Genomic DNA, 22,500 nt, shown 5'->3' on the forward strand with positions numbered 1-22,500 from the left:
AAATGAGACAGAGGCAGTGGGAGCTTCGAAATTCATCGATACTGAAATGCATGGACTTGTGCTCTACAAATTATGTAGCCATAATTTCAAGCCAGAGTTACAGTGTAAGACAAGTTACAGATGAGTGAATAGTGGCATTAAATGAAGTCAACTCTTTTGGGATAATGCTTGATTGGATTACATGATTAAACAGCCATCCCCTTGTCATTACTTGTACAAGTTCATTGCCGTGAAAAAACAATTCATCTTGAATACCCACATCCTTTCCTTTTCTGACCTTGTAGCTTTAAGGTGAACACTGTAGTAACAATGATCTAATCCAAGGGTTGACTGGGTCCTTTTCCATTACTAGGAATCTTACTTTAATAGTTGGATTACATAGTAATAAACAAAGATACAACTGTAGCACTTGAAAAAACAATTATTAAACTCTTTTGGCATCACCTTTGCATGGGACTGTAATATGGTTTTTGCTATACTGAATGTTTGTCATATTTGGGTATGATGAGGCAATGCCTGGAAGCTGAACAACATCACTGCATTGTATTGCTGATAGCCATGTACATGCGGTCTGAGGTTAATATAATTTGTTAAATGTTTGAAGGGGCAAAAAGTGCACTTGATCAACTAGTGACAATGGTGTTCACCAGTGACAGAGTTTGAGTGTGAGAAAAGGCAGAGTTCTAAGCTCAATGCATTTAGAGTCAGAGTCAGAATGATTTTCTTTTCTTCTAATTCTTCTTCCTGACTCCATTTAATACAATCTGTACAGTGTATCGAAATTTACACTGTAAATTGGGTTAGTACCAAACAGAAGTGCTAGAATACATGTACACTAGCTGTGAAGCAATTATCATGATATTAATGTGAGCTCTTATTTTCTTGTTTTTGTACATGTACATGTATTTCTACCTGTACTTCACTCTGGATCAACTTAATGTATGTTGTCGTGGTTTAAATTTTTTTTTAACTGGGTTTTTTCTATCAACTGTCTAAAAAAGGGATTTTCCATTTTTGCAGGTGTAGTCAAAAAACAGGGGCCTGGTTTTTTATTTCAATTCCCCACCGACACAGCACCACAGCTTCTTTATATTAACCCTCCAAAAATTGAAAGTGAAAAAATGCTTTACTTCCAGTAACCATGAATCAATATTCTTGACCCAATAACCAAGACTATAATGCATGCCAATCCCTTATCTGGAATGTGGTGTATGACACTTGCAGACTGCAGACAGCAGACGAACCCTAACTGGCAGTTGCCATACACCTAATTACAGGTGTAATTCTTTATTATCAGAGGCAACAATCCATCATAATCTTAAAACGATTTCTGTAGTTAATTTTATACAGACTACATTAAAGAGTTCTAATTAATTTCAGAAAGATGTCCAGAGATGTTAAAGTTGGAGTTATTCTAAAAAATTCAAACTGGTTTGAAAAAAAATGAACTGGTTCAAAAAAATTCAAACCAAAAACAATAATAAACCACAACATATATACAAGAATTTGGGGAATACCGGTACATGTAAAAAAATGCATCTACGGTTCCTGTCAGTATTAGTCATTAAATTTACCAGGGACTTGGGTCACCCGTCCTGCTCTTGTGGTGTGGCTCCTTGGCTGCTACGCAGGGAATTGCTTTCTCGCTCTCTCCCTTGCGTGACATATTGAGTGCCAAAGTCAGAGATGATTGTGGAGGGTAGCTAAATCCAAATATGACAATGTTCTTAGTCCAAACTGTAACACAGTAATGCAATAGTAACAAAACATCAAAAGTTTACATTGCATATCATGACAAATAGTATATTATAATTTATACCGAGGCAAACTTGAAGTACTTCTGAATCAGCACATGTAGTACATCTTGAAACTAAAGTAGATTGTCTATGTACATGTATAGTGCATCTCATGCCCATCTTTATTCTTGACAAACTACTTGTAATCAAATGCAGTAAAGATAAATAAAAATAATGACATGCTTAATTTGTCTGGATGCATCGTGCATCTTAAGTATAAAAACAACCAATGTCTTTTTTTTAGGAGAATACACGGAGCTACTGCAATGGCATTCAATCAGAAAAGAAATGAGCCCATCCTGTTACAGGATTGTAAGGCTTCTTATTCTGAAGCAGCTATGGGTGAAATCTTCACTGAAAACAGGGAGAGGTACATGTAACTCATATTATATTTGGATAATTAATACTGGGAAGAAAAATCATTAAAAGGGTTACACTACTGTCAAAGCTGGTACCTACTCAATGTCATAACGTCTATGAGGAGTGCACTGTCCATCTCAATTGTATATTTTGGGTCAATTGTATATTTTGTTTTTAAAGAGGCGGTGCGGTCCAGTGGTCAGGGCGCTTGTTTTGAGATCCGGAGTTCCCGGGTTCACGACCTGCCCTGACCACTCGTTGAATTTGTTCCTGGTAGTCCCTGGTTCAACTTCCGCTTGTGTAAATAGCAAACTGGTTTGCCTCCAGCCAGTTGGAATTCTTAACAGTTGTTGTTGTTCTGTTCTGTCCTTTCGTTGATTTTGTTTCATTGGCCCCGAAAAGCCCCTATGGGGAGTGGTCAATTAAGTATGTAATTACTTTCTGTGAGAAATAAAAATATGAATCAAAGTCATATAATGTGGCAGTATGTGGCAAAAGTAGCTGGTGCTTTCACATTGTCAACTGACAGTCTGACAATATTGGGAAAATATTTAAAGTTAAAGAAGCAAAGTGCACATTTAGATATTATTGGAAAATGTGTGTAAAAATTAAAAAATACAGGATGGTGCTTACATGTAAATAAAAGACGTGAAAATATCAACAGTATATGAAAAAATTGGTGTAAAATGTTTAGTTACCGGGGGTAAGTCAAAAGTTTGTCAAAGGAGCATGCACAGTAATCATGTCAGTCCTGTAGCAATCCTTATTACTGCCATTATTAATGACAACAAGGACTATTAATGGCAGTAATAACTGATTATTAATTACTTCCAGTATTTTTTATATTGTTGCCCTACATGTAGGTATCAGTGCTTGGCTGAAAAGTATGTCTTGATATGGAAAAAGAAAACCTTTGGAAGAGTGACACCGGATCGTGCAAGGTAACAGCATTCAAAATAGTTAAGGAAAGTACGAATGGGAGTGATGGCTTCTTCTATAAGGAAATGATTGGCTATTGAAGTGTTAAGAAGTGTTCCATTTTTGGAATACTTTACAATGTACAAGCTGGTTTTCGTGTGAGGATGAAGTTTATTCAATATTTTTCATAATAATGAACCATAATTATGCATTTAAAGTGCACATGACAGATTTTTTTTATTATTTTAATACTAAAGTGAAACATCCTGGTCTTCTGATATAATGACAGCCCAAAAAAGTTATATACTGATTTTTGTTCTATGCCTTTCAGCCTTTTAAAAATCGGAATTTTCACTTCCGGGGGATACAAAACTGCTTTACTAAGGAGACTATGGATAGCAGAACTGTGACGACAAAACTAGGCCTCAGTTGTTGGAGGGGTGGATAGTGGTATCCATTGGATAAATAACTATCCACTGGATAACTCAATTGGTTTTGCTAGAGTTTATCTGCTGGATAGCATTATCCACCTTTTAAACAACTGGGGCCAGATTGAATTTTCCAGGGCCCAATTAGTTGGTGAAACTGCTTCTGAGATGTGTTTTATGTGCAAAAGAACAAAATTTCTATCCATAACATTCTCTGTGTTCCTGTATTGACGTCAGTGGCCTGCTATTCTTAGTCTCTAAGGTTACTAGTGCAGTGTTGTACCCGCTGGAACTGAAAATTTGGCATTTTTATTTGACCAGAATTATGACTCCACCTAAAGAGCAGTAGCTTATTTGTGCTTAATATAGCCTTTGCAGTTTTCACCTCCAGCTAAGTGGGTAACTTGTTGTAGGTTTTTTCGTGAATTCAACATACTTCTGTTCGCCCCTGTATCATTTTTTTTCTTTTAAACTCATGTGATTTGCTGCATTATATTGCCACAGTAACTAGGTACTGTAGACCTTTCCTTTAGTTGCTGCTGCAGTGAGTGAGCCTGAAGCGAACAAACAAGGCAGCTCTTTAATCAGAAGAAGAACACATTTTTCTCTAAAACGAAAGAGATTGTGGTTATGCGGGAATGGAGGATTTAACATGCGTGGTACGAGGATCAGAGCCACATGTCTCCAAGAATGAGACGTTATTTCGTATTGTTCTTCTTTAGAAAACATTATGAAAGGAAATTGAAGAAACATACATTGGAGCTTTGGCAAGATATCTGGTGGACAGGGCGAAAAGGATGGAAGCTTAATGTCAGAGCTGATTATCATAACAGGTTTGTTGCTAAATTAGGGAATTAAAGTTCACCTTCTTTCACTGTCCAGTGAAACCAAATTCAGGTGAAACTACTGTATTTGTGTCACGTGCAAATCTTGAACAAACAATTTTTTTAAGGCCTATTCTTTGCCTTGGGAGGTGCGGTGGCCGCATGGTTAGTGCGTTTGACTGCGGATCGAATGATCCGGGTTCGGGTCCTGGCCGCAGACATTGTGTTGTGTTGTTGGGCAAGACACTTTACTCACACAGTGCCTCTCTCCACCCAGGTGTATAAATTGGTACCGGCAGATTTAATGCTGGGGGTAACCCTGTGATGGACTGGCATCCCATCCAGGGGGGATTAGAAATACTCCTAGTCGCTTTATGCTACAGAAACCGGAGATAAGCACCAGCCTGGTGGGCCTTCTAGACTCGTAGCAGACTTTACCATTCTTTGCCTTATTTGAGCTTGAAAATTTTGTCACTCTTGTATTTTTGTTTTTTTTAGTCCTTTGCATAATTTCACTTGCCTTGAAATTTAAAATTGAGTCATCATAATGTCTTAATTTTCACTTCCCTGTCATTTATTAAACAAGAACTAACCTCTTGCTAACCGAGTGCAAGGGCCATACTGGGAAATATTGCCCTGAGGTCTAGGCAGTACAGACCAAGTGCAGGGAGGTCTGCACAAAAACGACTGAGGGCCAGTATTCCTCAGTACGGTCCCCGAGGAAGTGAGGTTAGAAAGTTGTTTATTGTATGGCATTGTTTCTAATTTGAGCGATCGGACACTACTTCTCTGCTTGGTAAATCTTCGTAATCTTTGTCTTCCATCAGCAAACTTTGAACACTAACCATGCATTTACAAGTAAAACTAATTTAAAATTCTGCTTGCTATAATTCCACCGTTGTGAAAAAAAAAATTAAATTCAGCTTTTTAAAAGCTTTTTGTGTTTCGCTTAACTTGAATTTCTCGGGAGAGAGAAAGACTACAGAAATAGACCATTTCCATGCTAATGGTCCGTACTGTAAAATCCCATCTGAAAACTAGCCAATCAGAGTGCTCCATTTAGCCTGAGAATTGCTTGCCATAGTCAGGATTGTTTAGTTTGCCTCCTGGGATTCATACAACATTTTTAACCCATTGAACCCTGAGAGTGACACTTAATAGATTTTTTTGCTCTGTCTAACACCAGACGATTTTACTCATCAATGTGGGGAGTCCAAGGGTGTTTGAGGTGTGAATGGGTCAAGTGCTGTTTTGTTTTCATTTTACTTTTTCTTGAACTGAGTCTTTTTTCTGAATCAGTAATTATTTACTCTCATTTATAACAATTATTTTTGTTCTACTCTCCTTATTTAACATCTGTATCTAGCACACAATAAATATAATAAAACTAAAGTGCATTCATTTCATATTTTTGGCTAAAAATAGCCATTTTATTGGTATCCTTAATTTCTTCATTTAGAACTCCCATTGTCTCTCCATTCATGGCTGTGGTGAAATCTTTTTGTCTTTTCTGCTTCGTTCTGTTTCAGTGTTTCCTTATCCACATTTTTCACCTTCTCTCCTTAGTTCGGTTCCTGTATCTTAATTTTATTAATCTACTGGTAATCTACACAGTAGTCTCAGACTCAGAAGCTTAATTATGTCTGAATATGAATTGAAAGTTATGAAGATCCTCTCAGTTTATAGATGAGCAACTAAAACAGTTTCAAGTACAAGTTAACCTGAAAAAATCCAGGCTTCAACGGGATGGGAACCCATGACCGAGCAGTTGCCTTTGTACTGGTCTACCAACTGAGCTTCATGTATCAATGGATTCAAATCTCTTTTCAGCCTATATTATTGTTAAAGCAAAGTCCAACTGCTTTTAATTGCTAATTACCACAGTATATCTAACTACGTCGATTTTACTTAAATTTAATTTCACTGATGTCCATTCTGTAGCACAAGTGTATGGAATTTCATTTACAGTACTGGCCACAGGAATAGCAGCATCTACAAGCGCGTAACGCGCGTAACGCGCGCGTATTTGCGTGTAAATTGCGCGCAATATGGCGGACTTACGCGCATGATACGCGCTTGTAATGCTGCTATTCCTGCGGCCAGTACTGTATTCTAAAATACCTGAATAAATTGCATAATATGACTGTGTAGCTATGGATATTCCTTTCATGCAGGTATAGATTATGGCAGAAAGCATGGAGATCTTGGAGGGAGTACATGAAGTACTGTCAAGTCAAGAAGGCTAAAGAGAAGCTAGCTCATCAAAATGGTAAAGAGAATCTTTTGTTATTTTAAAAAAATTATTTACAAGCTGATCACTTACTGTAACATACAAAAGTCATGTGTCTTGAAAAATTACAAGACCATTTTAGTGCCCTACCTCTGAGACCATTTAGGTGTGACATGACATGACATTGAGGGCGCTGAGTCAGCTGTTGTGGTAAATTTACCCCATGTATATACTTTACTTTTGAGCGGTACTGTAGTTTTTAAATAATGTGAACAAGTTCTAATGATGGAAGTTTTGGAATGACATTTTCATGACCCAATCATCATTTTCGAATTCTCGTAACTAGAGTTTGATGTCATTATATAATAAAATGTTACGGTTTTGAAAAACGTGTTGCATACGATTAAAAGAAATGCAATGTACATGGAAACGAATGTACAGAGTGTACAAGAAATTGGAATTTGAGATCAATGTCTCCTCAAGGTGTTGGTTGATTGCTTTTTTTTTCTAACCTTAACTATTCATGATTGTAAGTGATAAAATTATTTCTTTTAAAACTCAAAGGAAATTGAGAAACAATTTAAATCGTTCTAATTATGAATGTCTTCAATTTTTGAACAATGTCTCATTATTTTTCTTTTCTATCAAAAGCACATCACACGGTTCTCATGAAATGTTGGGCAGCCTGGAGGAAATATATAAGTACCAGGAGAAGCAAACGGCGACTGACTGACCATGCAATGAACTTTGCTCAGATACAGCTCAAGAGGTACACCCCCCTCATTAACTGAGGTTATTAGTTACACTGTAATTCATGGTCAGATTTTGCCCACTTTTCAATTCATCACACTTGGGTCATAAATTCACCCGAAAAAAAAAAGTAAGTAGTATCTCTAGATCTTTCTATACGGCAACAAAAGCAAACTTTCAAATTGAGCAAAGCATACTGTAGAACTTGGCCTACTAAAGTTGGCATACATCGTGCGTACCATTGGAGAGTATGATAAAAGATAATGGTTACCGTTGACGAATTAAAACGTTTTGATATCAGGTCTTTTCGTCGATTGTTTAAAGGTTATCTTATTGAATTTTTACATGTTTAAATATGCTTTTTTTTCTACCTTTTACACATGTATGGTTTGCGAGGGGGGGGGGGGGGGGGGGGGGGGGGGGTGGAAAGGAAGGAAAGGGTTGGTTGGTTGGGGTAATACACTGTAGATTTTGTGATCGAAGTCCCACCCATGTTGTCACTCAATTAGATGCCAGATGACTTCATCTGAAGCGAGATTTGTCGATTTCTAGTCAGTGGTATATATGTGTTACAGGCCATGACCTTGTTTATTGCTGCTTCAAGTTCTCTTACGGTAAAAGCGTTACCTACAGTCCACTCGTTATACTTAAAATCTTGTCCGGTACACAAGAGCCCACTGAGGATTTGTACCTATTATTCCACCTAGGAGGGTATGGCGACAATGGCTTGCACAGTTAGAGTTGAAACGAAACTTGCATTACATGGACCGCGAAGCTCTAGAGTTTTGGGCAAACAATCTGATAGGCAAGGTTAGGCATATTCCTCGTAAATTATCAAATTATGTAAACTTAATTGATACCCAGTGTCTGATGCTGTTCATTCCATTTTTTCACCCAAATTTGCTTCTATCTCTTAGGTAAAATTACGAAATTCCCGGACAAGCAATGCTTTCGGGAATAAGAGTGTTATTTAATCATTAATACTCGTATACATTTCCTATGACATTGTTTTTCCACACAAAGCATAGCTATACTATAAAGTGCCGACGCTTTAGGATGTCGAGAAGTAAAAATTGAAACTAATGAACGATTCCTTTAACTTTAAATTTGTTTACTATCTTTGCCATTAATTCTTTTTCATTTTTAACTTAAGTTGAACACCGCCATTTGACACCCTTTCCTGGCCCGTTTAAGAGTCCCATTAGTTTCTTGGCGGAAAACTTCGTAAATCTGAATGCCCCGTTAGATGGACCATCGGATGGAGACCTTTTGAAGTCCTCTACCGTCCTGGTTTTATTAAAAATAATAATAAAAAAGACTGCAAAAGAAGGTAAATACGACCAGTGAGTGAAAATGTCAGGACGGTAAGGCCGCTGATGGCAGAGAAGAGTTTTATGGGTTGGCATGTTCATTTGATATGCATAGGGTCCACTGAGAATTAGGGAGTTTAACAAACGACGACAGCTACCAGGGGAACCCAACGTCAATTTTCGGAAAATATCTGTTCGGAAGACGATTTGAGATCTAGAATTTTTGAAACATTAGTTGTAAAAGTCCTTGCTTGCCTGCCTGTCCTAAAATTTTCGAACAACTAAAACATGGTATAATTGACCATTTTGAATGGATTTTTACCCTAAAAAGGTCACCTAGAATTTTCGGGAGCCATTTTTCTGGCTGACATTTTCGAAAAGGTAAGTGTTGATCCCCATAATTTTCGGATCACTAGACTTTCAGCTAGGGAATCTGAACAGATAAGAAATTTTTAGGGGATCAAAATATGCCTACATCTACCGTTTAAATACTAAAATACGTTTAACAATGCTATGTTTAAGTGGTTTTGAACTATATTCTCGTTGGGTGCCCCTGAGCTACGGCAACGACAACGCCAAAAAGCAGTAATATTATTGGTTAAAAGAACGAAAATGATCGTGCGGCTCGTGCAGAACATTTCACTCGTCAAAACTACTATGTGAAGTGACCAAATTTAAGATTTTGACGACAACGTGGACAAACTACAGTAAATCTTTCAGTCTCACTTTTTACTTCAACTCTGTACCAATCCAGTTATAGGACACTTCACCTATATTGTGTAATATAAACAAGATGAAATGATCATGAGGTTTTCGTCGTCGTAGCCGTCGTGGTTTCTTAATCTCCCTATTGTTAGTGAAAAAGTATGGATGCCTGGCCGGATATGGCAAAAGAACTTCAATATTACAGCATTTCAAGAATTGCGATATGATTTTGTCTTTTTGTTTGTGGTTAATATTTTACCTCTGAGGTTTTCCTCTAACGCTGATTAAGTGTCTTCTCTGTCCTTTTATGGCATATTAACGGTGTAAAATAAGGAATAATTTCTCAGACAAATAAGATCTTGGATTTACACTATACAAGGCTAACAGTAGAAGACAGTCTGCCATGAAACTAACTGATGGAGATTACGCCGATGATTTGGTTATCACTGGAGATTGTCTTAAAGATGTGTCGATCCTGTCTCATCAACAACGGAGTTTATATGCTTCAACCAAGACTACCCTGGAGCAATCCCGGCATCCTCTTTATGGTGTTTTGTCAGCTACCTTGACGGCAATATAGCTTGGACAGAGAGAGATGTAGAAATTAGATTAGAATTCTTGGCCTGTACCGCTAAACAAACCAGACAAGATATGGAAAACAACACCACCACGAGATATGGAAAGAGTTTTTTTCCATGCAGCAGTAGCAACTAGAATCTGCTAAATAGCACAAATGCTTGGATCCTAACAATATATCCGGAGAACACTCTCAATGGGACTAATATATACACATATGTTGCGTGATGCAATGAACATATCCTAGCGCGAACACCATAAAAAGAAAGATCTGTATGGGAGTATCCGTCCAATTAATAAGTGCCACATTATGTGAGTGGAGACAGAGATCTGCTGGCTGCTGCTGGAGAAGTAAAGATACGAGTTACCTGCGATCGGGCGTTCTTTTCTTTACGAAGGGCGCGCCCACTCTAAAGAAAATAACTCCTGATCGCAGGTTAAGATGGGAGTGGTGAGTGATGACCTACATATGGGAAGGAAACACTTGGACGATCTTGCAACGTCAGTCAATCAGCAAAGGACACCGGTCGTTTACCAGAAGAACTACCAACACTGCCGTACGCCAGACAGGAGTAGATGGAGGGATATAGTCCCGGAGTGCCGAGAAAGCTTGACTTGATGATGATGACGACACACGTCAACTTCGTGAGCTACGATATAGCAACCTGCTATTCGCAACATTTCATCAGAAGCTGTTTCCTTTCATGAAAAAAAAAAAATTTTTGCTTCTTTGTACTTTATCGAAAACCACGGAAAATTGTTCACATGGTATTGATGGTCTCGGGGAATCAAAACTCACTATTTCCCTTGGGGCCAGTCATCAAGTACTTAAGGCCGGGGTAAACAGCTTCAACATTTGCTTCAACATATTCCGTTCGATTTTGTCACGGTTGAACAGCAATGTCGAAATCGTTTGCTACCCCCTTAACAACTGTGTTGAAACATGTTAAATCGAAGTTGAATTGATGTTCATATGGGTAGAAAACTAGCGCTCCATATCACCCTCTAATAGTTAAGTCTGTTGAAATATAAGTGCTACACGGCCAACGTTTGCAAAAGGGTAGCTCTTCCTTGTACTTGTGCATATTAATTGCTGTGACATTGAGAACTTAAATTCCCACGACCTGCTCCCGTCTGACTTGTAGCTCAGTCGGTAGAGCAGCGGTGATCTAACCCGAAGGTCGTGGGTTCAATTCCAACCAAGGTCAGAGTTTTTCTCTGTCCTTGTGTGGGCCCATTTGCATTAGTAGGGCTAACGCTCACATGGTTCATATGGGTAGAAAACTTGTAGCACTTCACATCACCCTCTAATAGTTAAGTCTGTTAAATGATGTTGAGTGAGTTTAAAAACGTTTAATTAAACATTGCTTCAACAACCATTTAACATTTCTTTTGATATCGCGAATGTTGAGTGAAGTTCAAGCCATTTTCCACCTTCTTGCGTCTTTGTTGGGTATGCGCGTGCGTACTAATCGGTCTCTCAACGACGTATCCAGGTCCGTATCCTTAGCAACAACCCGCAGGCTGAATACCAGACCTCTGGTGAAGCTGTTGATGATGTGTTGAGACAGTTTGCCACCCTAGCGGTCAACATCGTTCAACAGCGTTCAGAAAAAATTGAATGGCTGTTGAAGCAAATGTTGAGATCGTTAGCCTGGGCTTTTACTGCCTGATTTAAGCAATAATTGTTTCAAGTGGTACCATAACATAGCTGTTTGGAGATTCAGTTTTGTAGACTCAACCCGCCTAAAATTGTGCCGCTTCTCGAAAGTGTTGCAACTGGTATCAACACGTTTTGTTCATTTCTTCATAGCTGTGTTTCCAGTTCGGATCTTGCTTGATAAATTTCATTCATTGCGATTCAGTCAGCGTAAAGATCGTTTTCAATCACGTGATGAGACGGCCATGTTGGTGCACAAAGCAATTCTTGGTTTCCACGTGACGTCAGAAAAAAACGGAAATATCAATTTGTCTTTTTTTTTTTTCGAGTTCGGAATCAGCCTGATGTTTTCAAGTTTCGATTCAAAAACCTAGCGCATGCGCAACCGTGACAGTGCCCCTTTAAATTTGTTATTTTCCACTTATAACCAGAGAGACGAGTCAGACGACCAACGCATCCCACGTTAACGCCTCCAAGCGTCTTGTTTCTCTTATGGTTCAGTGCATTTATCATGGCTGCTGTGACGATTTCAACGAGATTCAACAAGATTTATTATTATTATTATTATTATTATTATTATTATTATGCACTATTTTAGAAAATACATAATGGACATAATAATTAAAAGAAAGAAGGAAAAAGACTTATTATACATGAATGAAAAAAAGTGGAAAAGTGCATAGTGGCCATAGTAGCAAATGCTTTCTAGATGTCCAGCACTACGGGAATTAGATGAAAGGAAAAAAGAGATATACATATATACATGTAGAAGTGAACTGGCAAAATAGACAGTCCAAATACATTTGTTTTGTTTTCCCTTTAGAGTTTGAAGTCGAGTTTGGCTTGCAGTTCCCCAGCTGATCAAACCATATGAAATACAAGGGTGATGAGGTTATAATAGAGTTGCCTGAGAGTACTAATAGAGACATAATGGCGAAGCTTATTAAGGATGCCCAGATTCTTTCCTAATCGACTGTATTTGGGTATCCCATTTTAAAGTATCATCAACGTCAGTTTAAAACCAACCATGCTTCAGCACATGCAATTTCAGCTGAATGAATATAAAATGAAAGTTCAAATTTGCGCCCAAGAAGTTTAAATGAGAACCAAACGTTGATCTTCATCAGTAATTTCAGCTGATGATCGATGAGAAACTGGTAACGAACAGTGATTTGTTTGCCCCAGTCTCCTTTAATTTTTAACAATCAACGCAAGATCGCAAGATCGCATGTTTTCTATGTTTCATGCAACACGTAGTCGCCGTTGTTTCTCGCTGTTTTTGGATCTTTTGATTGGAGGAAGAGGCCCATTCCAGTCTATGGTAGGAAGGCAGAGAACAAAGGTAACGATTTATTCGTGAAAGAAAAACCTTTCGGCTAAAACGCCAAACAGATGATCCGTAAAAGCTCTGGATATTATGGAACTCAGACGTGACTGGACGTTACTGGGAGCTTATAGTGACCAGAACGGGAACATAAAATAGTGGAAAACAGTTGGTTTCATGAGTGAAAACAATTGTTTAGCACTCTTTGCACGTGCATCGTACACTTTGGTAACTCTTCTTCGTCGTCCTGTTTTCAACAACGACGCGAAATTATCAAATTCGAGGTTATGTAATATGTGGAGGACGTGGCACGGATGACCAATTTTCAATATCATTTTCACTTGCACTATTATTTGCCATCTCTTTATACCAGTTAAACGCCAGGTTTGTAGCTATTCAATTTGCACTCGGGACGACTTGGAATAATCACTAAGTGACGCGAAGTTATATTTTCAGATGACATTTTCGTAGCTTTCGTTGTCGTTCTTGCAGACTGGGGCTTTCTCCAACATGGTTTGCTATCCAATAATTTGTTTTCAAAAAAAGGAGAAAATTGCTTCAACCTACCCGAAAAAGAAAGTTTACAACAAATTCGATCTATCGTTGCATAATTTGGTGATTTAGGAAGTGAGATTGATCGATAATAAATTGGAAATCCTTTGCATGTAGAATTCATTTTATGATCTTCAGTTAAGTTTAATGAATGTTTATCGTTTGCATTATGTTGAGTTGACTCTCGGACATACAAGTAGTGATGGTTGTTTGATGTATACAATGTGATTAGACATTCTACATAGTCTGGTTCTTTTCTTCTATGGTAATTACACAGTTGTTTCTGTTATTGTATTTACAGACAAAACAGGTTATGGCGACCAAAAATAGCAATTCCATAGTAATCTACCTGATGAGGAATGACCTTCGTTTACACGATAACGAGTGCTTGAACTGGGCTCAACTGAATGCAGACTTTGTGGTTCCTTTGTACTGCTTTGACAAGAACATATTTGGGCATAATGCTCTGACATGGCATTTTAAGTTTGCAAAGACTGCAATTCACAGAGCTAAATTCATACTTGAGAGTGTTAAAGACTTGAGAGACTCTTTAGAGAAATGTGATAGCACACTACTGGTATGCAGCAGGCAGACAACTAAAGATGCCGTTTCAGAAATCATTCAGTTTTGCCATAAGGAAAATTACCGGAATCTTTCACTTGTTTATCAGAGGGAAATCACTAAGGAGGAGACAGATATTGAGGCTGAGTTGATGGAGCTCTGTAGAAAAGAAAATGTGACAGTGAAGTCATTTTGGGGCTTAACACTGTACCATTTTGAAGACCTTCCTTTTTCATCATTGCGCCATTTACCTGATACCTATACAGAATTTAGAAAAAATGTAGAGGCCAGAAGTAGAGTGCGACCAGTGATATCTGTTCCAAAGATGTTAAAGCCAGTTCCGGACTTTATCACAAGTGATCATATAGGCAGCATTCCCACCTTAAAGGAACTCATGAAAGATCAATCAATCGTACCAGATGAAAGGACAGCTTTTCCATTTTGTGGAGGAGAAACTGCTGCACTTGAGAGGATTAATCATTACCTCTGGGGGACAGACAATGTGTCTAGATACAAAGAGACTCGCAATGGGCTAATTGGAGCAGAGTACTCGACAAAACTGAGCCCATGGCTGGCTGTTGGTGCTCTATCTCCTCGTAAAATATTTGAGTGTGTCAGACAGTATGAGAAGGAACGCACAGCAAACCAGTCAACATACTGGGTCTTATTTGAGCTTCTGTGGCGTGATTACTTCAAGTTTGTCTGTTTTAAGTTTGGTGATTCTGTCTTTTATCTATCAGGCATAATGAGGAAAGTTGGGTTGCCATGGAAGCAAGACATGTCCTCCTTTGACAAGTGGCGCTATGGGCAGACTGGGGTCCCATTTGTAGATGCCAACATGAGAGAGCTTTTCTACACTGGCTGGATGTCTAATCGTGGTCGTCAAAATGTTGCAAGCTTTCTGGTTAAGGATCTTGGACTTGACTGGCGCCTTGGAGCTGAATGGTTTGAGTCTCTTCTCCTGGATCATGATGTGTGCAGCAATTATGGGAACTGGAATTATTCCGCAGGCATCGGCAACGATCCAAGAGAGAACCGCAAATTCAACATGATAAAGCAAGCCCTTGATTATGATCCAGATGGAGATTTTGTGAGACTCTGGGTTCCAGAGCTGGCTGGTTTGAAGGGAGCTAAAATTCACACACCATGGAAATTGACCTTATCAGAACTTAAGCATGCTGGAGTAACTCTTGGAGGAAGTTACCCTCGTCCTATTGTCAACCCCCCAGAATGGGACCGTCACACACCAAAAGTGAAAGGAACTGGGAACGCTTCAAGAAGGCAAAACAGAGGAATTGATTTTTATTTCAAGTCTCCAAAGGATGCAAGTTCATCGAAGAAAAGATTCTAGAAAATGCCAACTTACAAAATAATATTTTTATGTCATTGAATTGCCAAGACTTGGACAACTAACTTCCGGCCAAGGGAAAGAACTCTCTTCATGTGTGAGATTTCATCTTCTGTGACAATATGTTAACGTTCAAATTATAATGCAGTCAGATAACTAAATATGGCTATTTATTTGAAAGCCAGCAGTTAAAAATTTGGTTAGTTTATTTTTAAGGATGCATAGACCCTTTGCATAAATGGCAATGTACATCCTAAGCCTCACATTCATGTGAAAAATCCTTTGTCTAGAGACACAAGTACGAGGCTAAGGATGTACAAGGTATTGTTATTCAAATTTAAGCGCCGTTTATGCAAAGGGTCTATTGTTAACTGTGTGGATGGTGTATTGCAGACTTGCAGAGGAATTTTTTGTGCATTATTTTACATGTACTTCTGAGGTTTTTTGCGTTTTTGTAAGTTACCAACCTTTTGGTTTAGCCATCTGATCATTCACTACAGTTGAAAGAGTGTTAAAGACAGGAAAGGAATGTATCATGCCATATGTCTGGTAATGGCTGACATACTTGATAATTTCTTCATATAGCCATGTGCTTTCAGGAATAGTGAATACTATTTCAAATTCAAAATTTGGGCTAATGTCAAAATGTTGGCAAATTCAAACTAGCTGAATTTCATGCATCATGGTTCTTGTAGAAAAGTCAGTCTGCAAGACAACCATTAAGTGAAAGAAAGTGAAAAAAAAAAGCTGTCACCCTTTCATTTCTGTGTCACTGTCCCCACTTGGAGACCAAACCATACCAGGTGAAAATCCAACCTGGTTTTACAGTTTTTTTCCCTGAAAGTATGCTTCAGAAAAGGAATGGAACTTTATTTAACCCATTAACTCCTCAGGGGACCCAGGGCAACCCCAGGTGACGAATGAAATTGTCTGGTGTTAAACAGAGTAAAATCTGTTGAGTCTCGCACCCAGGAGTCAATGGGTTAAGAGTGTAACTTCTTCTAGTGCTGGAGCTCTAATTGGGGATACGGTAAACTGAAATCAACAAATTAACACAAATCAAACCAAATGTTGGTCTTTAACTACCCCTAACAGCAAAGTGCCTTTTGTGGATTAGGTGTTCCAGTTATTATCAAGTTGTTTTCTGGGTTCCTTGATTACATTTAGCGTGGGTACACCATCTACCATATTTCGTTTTAACACCTACATGGTGTGTATGAGCTGTTTGGTCTCCCTATTCCCTACATTTTGCCTAATTTGGGTGTGCAACTAAAATACCAGTAATCATTATTTCTTATTGCATAAAAAAGGACTTACCGGTAACCAGAGAATACAGCTCCTTTTGGGAAAAAAAAAATCACTCCTTTAGCAAAGTATTTATTACTGTTCAAACTATTTGGCGCTTTACTGAACTACATGTAAGCTGCCATTGGAGCTTCAGGCATACATTAATTTAGGACCAACTGAGATAATACATGTACATGTAGTTCACTGAACAGCAGACTATCATCTTCTTATCATTTTTCCAATCAGTCCGAAACCAAAATCCTTGACGTAGATTAGTTGCTGCAAATCTAGGGATCTGGATGTTGCAGTATGGATCTCAGCTATGGTCCATTCCATTATTGTCACAATTTTCACAAAACATGTTATTAACCCACCTTGGTCTGTCTTTAAAGGTGCTATAAATAATTTGTGCCTCATACAGACCTCTCTGCCATCGAGCAACATATACTTCCCCTTGTTCCTAACTTAAATAGAATAATTTTATTAACCCATGGACATCTCAAACGAACTTGGACGCTCCCATTTGACGAATGAAATCGTCTGATGTTAGTAAAATCTGTTAAATTTCACTCACTGAGGTGCATGCATGTTATGTGCAATTGATGAAGAAAATTTTCAATGGTAGCCAAACTTGAAACAAACAATACAGTTCCACAAATTATTTTTTGCAGTTTGCATGCAAAGATGAGTACCACAAGAGCAATATGACTATCAACAATAATAATGTTATTATTTAATCAGTTATGCAACTTTCATTGCTTGCATTTTAGTCATGATTTGATTAAACATCATTTAAAATTTTATACATTAAATCTGAAATATGGCTATTGTCATGTTTGTTTTCTTTCAGTAGTTTGTGTCTTTCATCTTTCTTGTTTGCTGTCATCAGTGCTGTTTTGCAAACTTGTTATTGTTTTGAAGATAGTTTTGCCCATTTGAAACTATCAGTGAAACATGTAATCCCTTTTCATCAGTACTGCCCAACATTAAGTCCCTTGGAATTGTTTTGGTAGGTGTGGGGAGTCTGGTTAGCAAAGCTGGATATAAAAACAAAGGAAAAAGAGAAAATGAAAATGGCCTCAAAGTTTTATGATCGGATATTAGTCTTAAAGGCATGGAGAGGAATGAAGAACTTCAGGTCAATAAGGAGACTCGAGCAGCTACGACATGGTGTGTAATTTTCATTGATTCTTTGCTAAAAATAACAGCTAGAGGTCAAAAGGTCATCAACAATTTAATTGTTTTGAAATTGTTTAGTTTGTGTTGGAGAAGTCATTATAATATGTATTGCTCTTTGCTCTTGACATAGAAAACACAGAAAACATGATATACCTGTTATGTTTCTTGGGAAACTGGAGGAATTAATTTAGCTCTGTAATAATTATATTGATGTTGGCTTTATACCAAACTACCTTTCGTTCATACACGTTTACTTCCTTCAGTTCATCAACTGGTGTTGTGGTCTGTCTTCTGTGGTTTATCATGGTTGGGAGGGTAAATGTTCGGAGATATTAGCTACACCAAGCTACTCTAAAATCCGAGGGTTGACACTAGTTACTGTACATGTACAAAAGTCTAACGTGAAAACTGAAAGAGATAGTCCTTGCATGAGTAAAGCCTTCTTTGATTTAATTTACTTCTGTATTGTTTTGGCCTCAGATGCTGCTAGAAGGCATTTTTCATCTATGTTGTTACAAAAGTCATTTACTTTGTGGGTGGTAAGGTGGCAAAGACAAACTGAGCTTTCTCAGTTTGAGGACCTGATCAGCTTCAAAGGAAACATGGCTGTTGCAAGGAGAGCTTTTGTTAGCTGGAAATACTGTATCCACTGTTCAGTCATAATAAATTTATGTTAAAAGATTTCTTTCTGCAATAGAAGTTGGCACTTACCTAAATTAGTATGCTTTCATATCAGTGGTGTCAAAAATTCAATATTAATTCTCTCTCTAACAACAGTAAATCGTGTGTTGCCCTTGAATAAATGCAATATACTGTAATTAAATGTCATAAGGGGCCCTGGTTTTTCTATTCACCCTGCACTAGATACAGTTGTGAAATATTGGATTAATTACCATGGTGTGTTAACTCCACCTATCATTTTTCCTTATTTACCCAGTTCATTTGATGAAAAGTTGTGTCACCCCCCCCCCCCCCCCCCCCCCAAGTCATCTAAATTTGCATTCTGTCATAGAATATGTGCCAGTTGTATCTGGTGAAATCAAATAGAGAAATCAGTAGAAAAGTTCTGCAAGAACATTTACTTGGTGTTATAGTACATGTGAGTTTGGCCAATTTTCATGCAGTATAGGACACAAAAGTATAGGACACAAAAGTAAGTTCCTGATGCTGTTGATCAGCGAAGGTTCTTAATCCATCATCCCTCACAATTACAGTAACGCAAGGCCTCACTTGATATATATATATATATATATATATATATATATATACACTGTTAAGTAGATCCCTTGAGCCAACAACGTATCACTCCCAGGAGGATCGCAAATGGATTCACAGTCCAAGTTGAGTAGAAATTGAGAGAAAGTTACAGGAAACTCTACACTGGACAACTTCTGGGGAAAACTGTAATTGCCTTGAGCGGGATTTGAACCCACGTCCCCCTGATCACTTGTCGGGTGTGATGACCACTACACTATCAGGACAACCATGCTGCAGGGGCACCCAATGAGAATATAATTCAAAACCACTTAAACATAGCATTGTTAAACGTATTTTAGTATTTAAATGGTAAATATAGGCACATTTCTATCCCCTAACATGTTCGGATTTCCTAGTTGAAAGTCTAGTGATTCGAAAATTATAGGGATCAAAACTTACCTTTTCGAAAATTTCAGCCAGAAAAAAGGCTCCCGAAAATTCTAGGTGACCTTTTTAGGGTAAAAATCCGTTAAAAATGGGTAATTATACCATTTTTCAGATGTTCGAAAATCCTAGGACAGGCATGCAAGCAAGAAATTTTACAACACACGTTCCGAAAATTCTAGATCTCAAATCGTCTTCCGAACAGATATTTTCCGAAAAGTGACGTTGGGTGCCCCTGATGCTGGCAACATGGCTGATTAATCATTTAATGTGTGGCATTTCCGTGGGACTCCCTAAGGGCCAGTTTTTCTATGTGATAACGCTGGATCAACAAGTGATTCACAGGCGGACAAGGGTAATTACATACCTATATATATATATATATACCTATCACATAGAAAAACTGGCCCATTAGGGAGACCCACGTAAATGCCACACATTAAGTGATAAATCAGCCATGTTGCCAGCATGGCTGTCCTGATAGTGTAGTGGTCATCACACCCGACTAGCGATCAGGGGGACGTGGGTTCAAATCCCGCTCAGGGCAATTACAGTTTTCCCCAGAAGTTTTCCATTGTTGAGTTTCCCGTAAACTTCTATATATATAAAGATCCCTTGAGCCAACAATGAATATATATATATATCTATCTATCTATATATAAAGAAGCGGGGATGGACAACTTCTGACGTTAAAAAAAGGTTAAAAAATTTAATAAAAACGTAAAAGACCTTCAATTACTACAACTTTGAATAAAAACGAACTTTAAATGAGATTCAAGTGTTAGTGATTACGTAATTACAAGTGGCAACTATCAAAGAAGGTACAAGATCACACAAAGAACAAAAAGTAAGGCTAATTAGAAGACGACAAAAAAGCAAAATCAACGAGGCGAAAAATATTGAATAAACTAAAAAAAGGGGGTGCTACGAAAGCAATTAACAGGGCTTATTATGATTAAAATCATAATAAGTTCGCCAGGCATGGCCTCTGTCCACCCAACACCCAAAGGCTGGCAAAATTCAAGAAAAGGGCCTTTCAACGATAAATCATGCGGGATCGTAAACTATGGGAGAGGAAATTAATTATACATGTAACAAATTCTGTTTTAGTAACTGAAGAAGGTCTTTGACCGAAACATTTTTATTAAATTTTTTAACCTTTTTTTAACTTCTGAAGTCGACTGTCCTCGCTTCTTTTTTCACTTTCTACATCCATTCATGCTGACAACTTTGTTGGCCTGAAAGATCTACCTACTGCTATAATTATATACACACGCTACTAAGGACGACACTCGTTTACTGCCAGCTCTATATTCTGTTGGAACAAACTTACCTTTCTTGACCAGACTGGAAGACATTGCTCTGAAGCATGCAAAGTACAATAAGGAAGATCTTGCCGTGCGACACTACAGGCAGCACTTGTTGGTTAGTTCTCACCTATTCTTGCTGAAGTTTTGTGAAGACTCATTGCAAGATTACGTAGTAACAAAGTGATACTGCTTGTAATGAGTGGTCTGATTAATGGAAAAAGTAACAGATTTACATGCTTAGGGAATCAAAATAGGTCTAAGTAAGCCATTTAGGTTTAATGAGTGGCCTTTTTCTTTTGTACGCAAAAATTATTTGAAGTTTAAAAAGGGTCAAAACATTTCCATATCATAAACACACAGGCAGTCCAAGCTCCGTGCGAGGGAAGCGCCAACAAATGGCCGAAAATATAACGATTTGTATGGGAATCCCGATAAAAGATTTTCAAGATTTAAGAAGATGCATGTAACGGTATAAAAAAATTCTCAATTAATGGGGTAGCGTCATACTTATGTGGCTATTTTCCACATTCAACGCGATTTGATTCGCGATTTGAGCCACTTTATCATACCTGGGTGCCCTTTTAGCAGAGGCCTTTTTTCTTTTTGCGTCCGCTAGGCAAAGTCTCTTTTCCCGTACTCGTTAGCCCAGTGAACGTAAAAGAAAAACCTCTGCTAGCAGGATTGCCAACCGTATTATACATGTAAAATCCCAAGGGTGCGCATGCCATCTATTTATTTATTTCACAATTTGCCAACTATTTTAAAAATAATAGGTTGGCAGGAGGATACCAGGGGGTTCCAAGACTACCCTCCTCGCACTCTCACGCGCAACGCCCAACGCGCGCGCGCACACACGCACGCAAATGAATAAATACTAGGACTAGTGAGGATGATTACATAATTTGAGAGCGTAAATGTCTGAGCAATGAAGAGTTAAAAGACTGAAGACTAGGTGAGGACATCACTGACATGTGCAGGTAAAGAGTTTCAGTCACTAATGTAACGATTAATGAAAGAAAAGTTGAAATAATTAGTGCGGACGGGTTTTGGCCGAATCTTGCAATCATTGTTAGATCTTGTGCGATTGGCATCTATAAAAGCAAAATAGCGGCGACTATTAATGTCACAGTAACCAAAAATCATCTTATACATGCATCTGATTCAAACTGAAGTATTTTCTCCTGGGTTCGAGGGAGTCCCACTTTAAGTTTAAGAGTCTTTCGTGATAATCAATGTCAGAGCCGCATAATAGGCGGGTTGCTCGTCGTTGAATAGATTCAATTGACTTGACGTGTTTTACTAGGTGCGGATTCCAGGCAGGGCATGCGTACTCAAGGATTGGTTTAACCAGTGACTTGAAAGCTATACCGCGATACGAGACTTGTTTGAATAACCAAAAGTTCGCCTAATCAGGCCAACAGTTTGTTGGCTTTGGCGCAAATTGAATTAATGTGGTAGTTCCAAAAGAGGAACGATTCCAACCATACTTTTAAGTGTTTGCGTTGGTCCACTGCTGCTAATTCGTTGTTGTTCGATGAGTATCGATATAACAGCGGGTCTTTCTTACGTGAAACATGCAAGACCTCGCTTTTCGCGGGCTTTAGGATAACGAGCCAACCATTGCGCCATTTCGAGGCAATCAACAGATCTTGTTGAAGTTGTTCGCAGTCTGATGTATTGGCGATGTGATGATGGAAAACAGTATCATCAGCAAAAAGATCAGAGTTACAAGTCACCAAGG

At 38.3% G+C, this 22,500-nt stretch overlaps 2 protein-coding genes and 1 non-coding gene across 3 annotated transcripts in view; all 3 read left to right on the forward strand.

Annotated features, from left to right (window-relative positions):
- The window catches only part of LOC138007233 (protein SFI1 homolog), a 78,534-nt gene that overhangs the window by 1,205 nt on the left and 54,829 nt on the right, over positions 1 to 22,500 (forward strand). Inside the window, exons 3-11 of the mRNA XM_068854026.1 lie at positions 2,041 to 2,166; positions 3,020 to 3,097; positions 4,225 to 4,335; positions 6,501 to 6,595; positions 7,208 to 7,325; positions 8,014 to 8,116; positions 17,643 to 17,799; positions 18,289 to 18,450; positions 20,804 to 20,874. Of these exons, the coding sequence (XP_068710127.1) occupies positions 2,041 to 2,166; positions 3,020 to 3,097; positions 4,225 to 4,335; positions 6,501 to 6,595; positions 7,208 to 7,325; positions 8,014 to 8,116; positions 17,643 to 17,799; positions 18,289 to 18,450; positions 20,804 to 20,874 (1,021 nt within the window). The remainder of the gene's footprint in view (positions 1 to 2,040; positions 2,167 to 3,019; positions 3,098 to 4,224; positions 4,336 to 6,500; positions 6,596 to 7,207; positions 7,326 to 8,013; positions 8,117 to 17,642; positions 17,800 to 18,288; positions 18,451 to 20,803; positions 20,875 to 22,500) is intronic.
- Positions 12,750 to 17,473, forward strand: LOC138007236 (cryptochrome DASH-like). Its single transcript, XM_068854028.1, has 2 exons — positions 12,750 to 12,899; positions 13,735 to 17,473. Exons 1-2 carry the CDS (start codon positions 12,786 to 12,788, stop codon positions 15,343 to 15,345), a joined length of 1,725 nt encoding a protein of 574 aa, XP_068710129.1. The 5' UTR covers positions 12,750 to 12,785; the 3' UTR covers positions 15,346 to 17,473.
- Trnaa-agc (transfer RNA alanine (anticodon AGC)) lies at positions 19,924 to 19,996 on the forward strand. Its single transcript has one exon. It is a non-coding gene; the product is annotated as a tRNA-Ala (tRNA).

The sequence above is a fragment of the Montipora foliosa genome, chromosome 6 (genome assembly GCF_036669935.1).
Source record: "Montipora foliosa isolate CH-2021 chromosome 6, ASM3666993v2, whole genome shotgun sequence".
NCBI lineage: Eukaryota > Metazoa > Cnidaria > Anthozoa > Scleractinia > Acroporidae > Montipora > Montipora foliosa.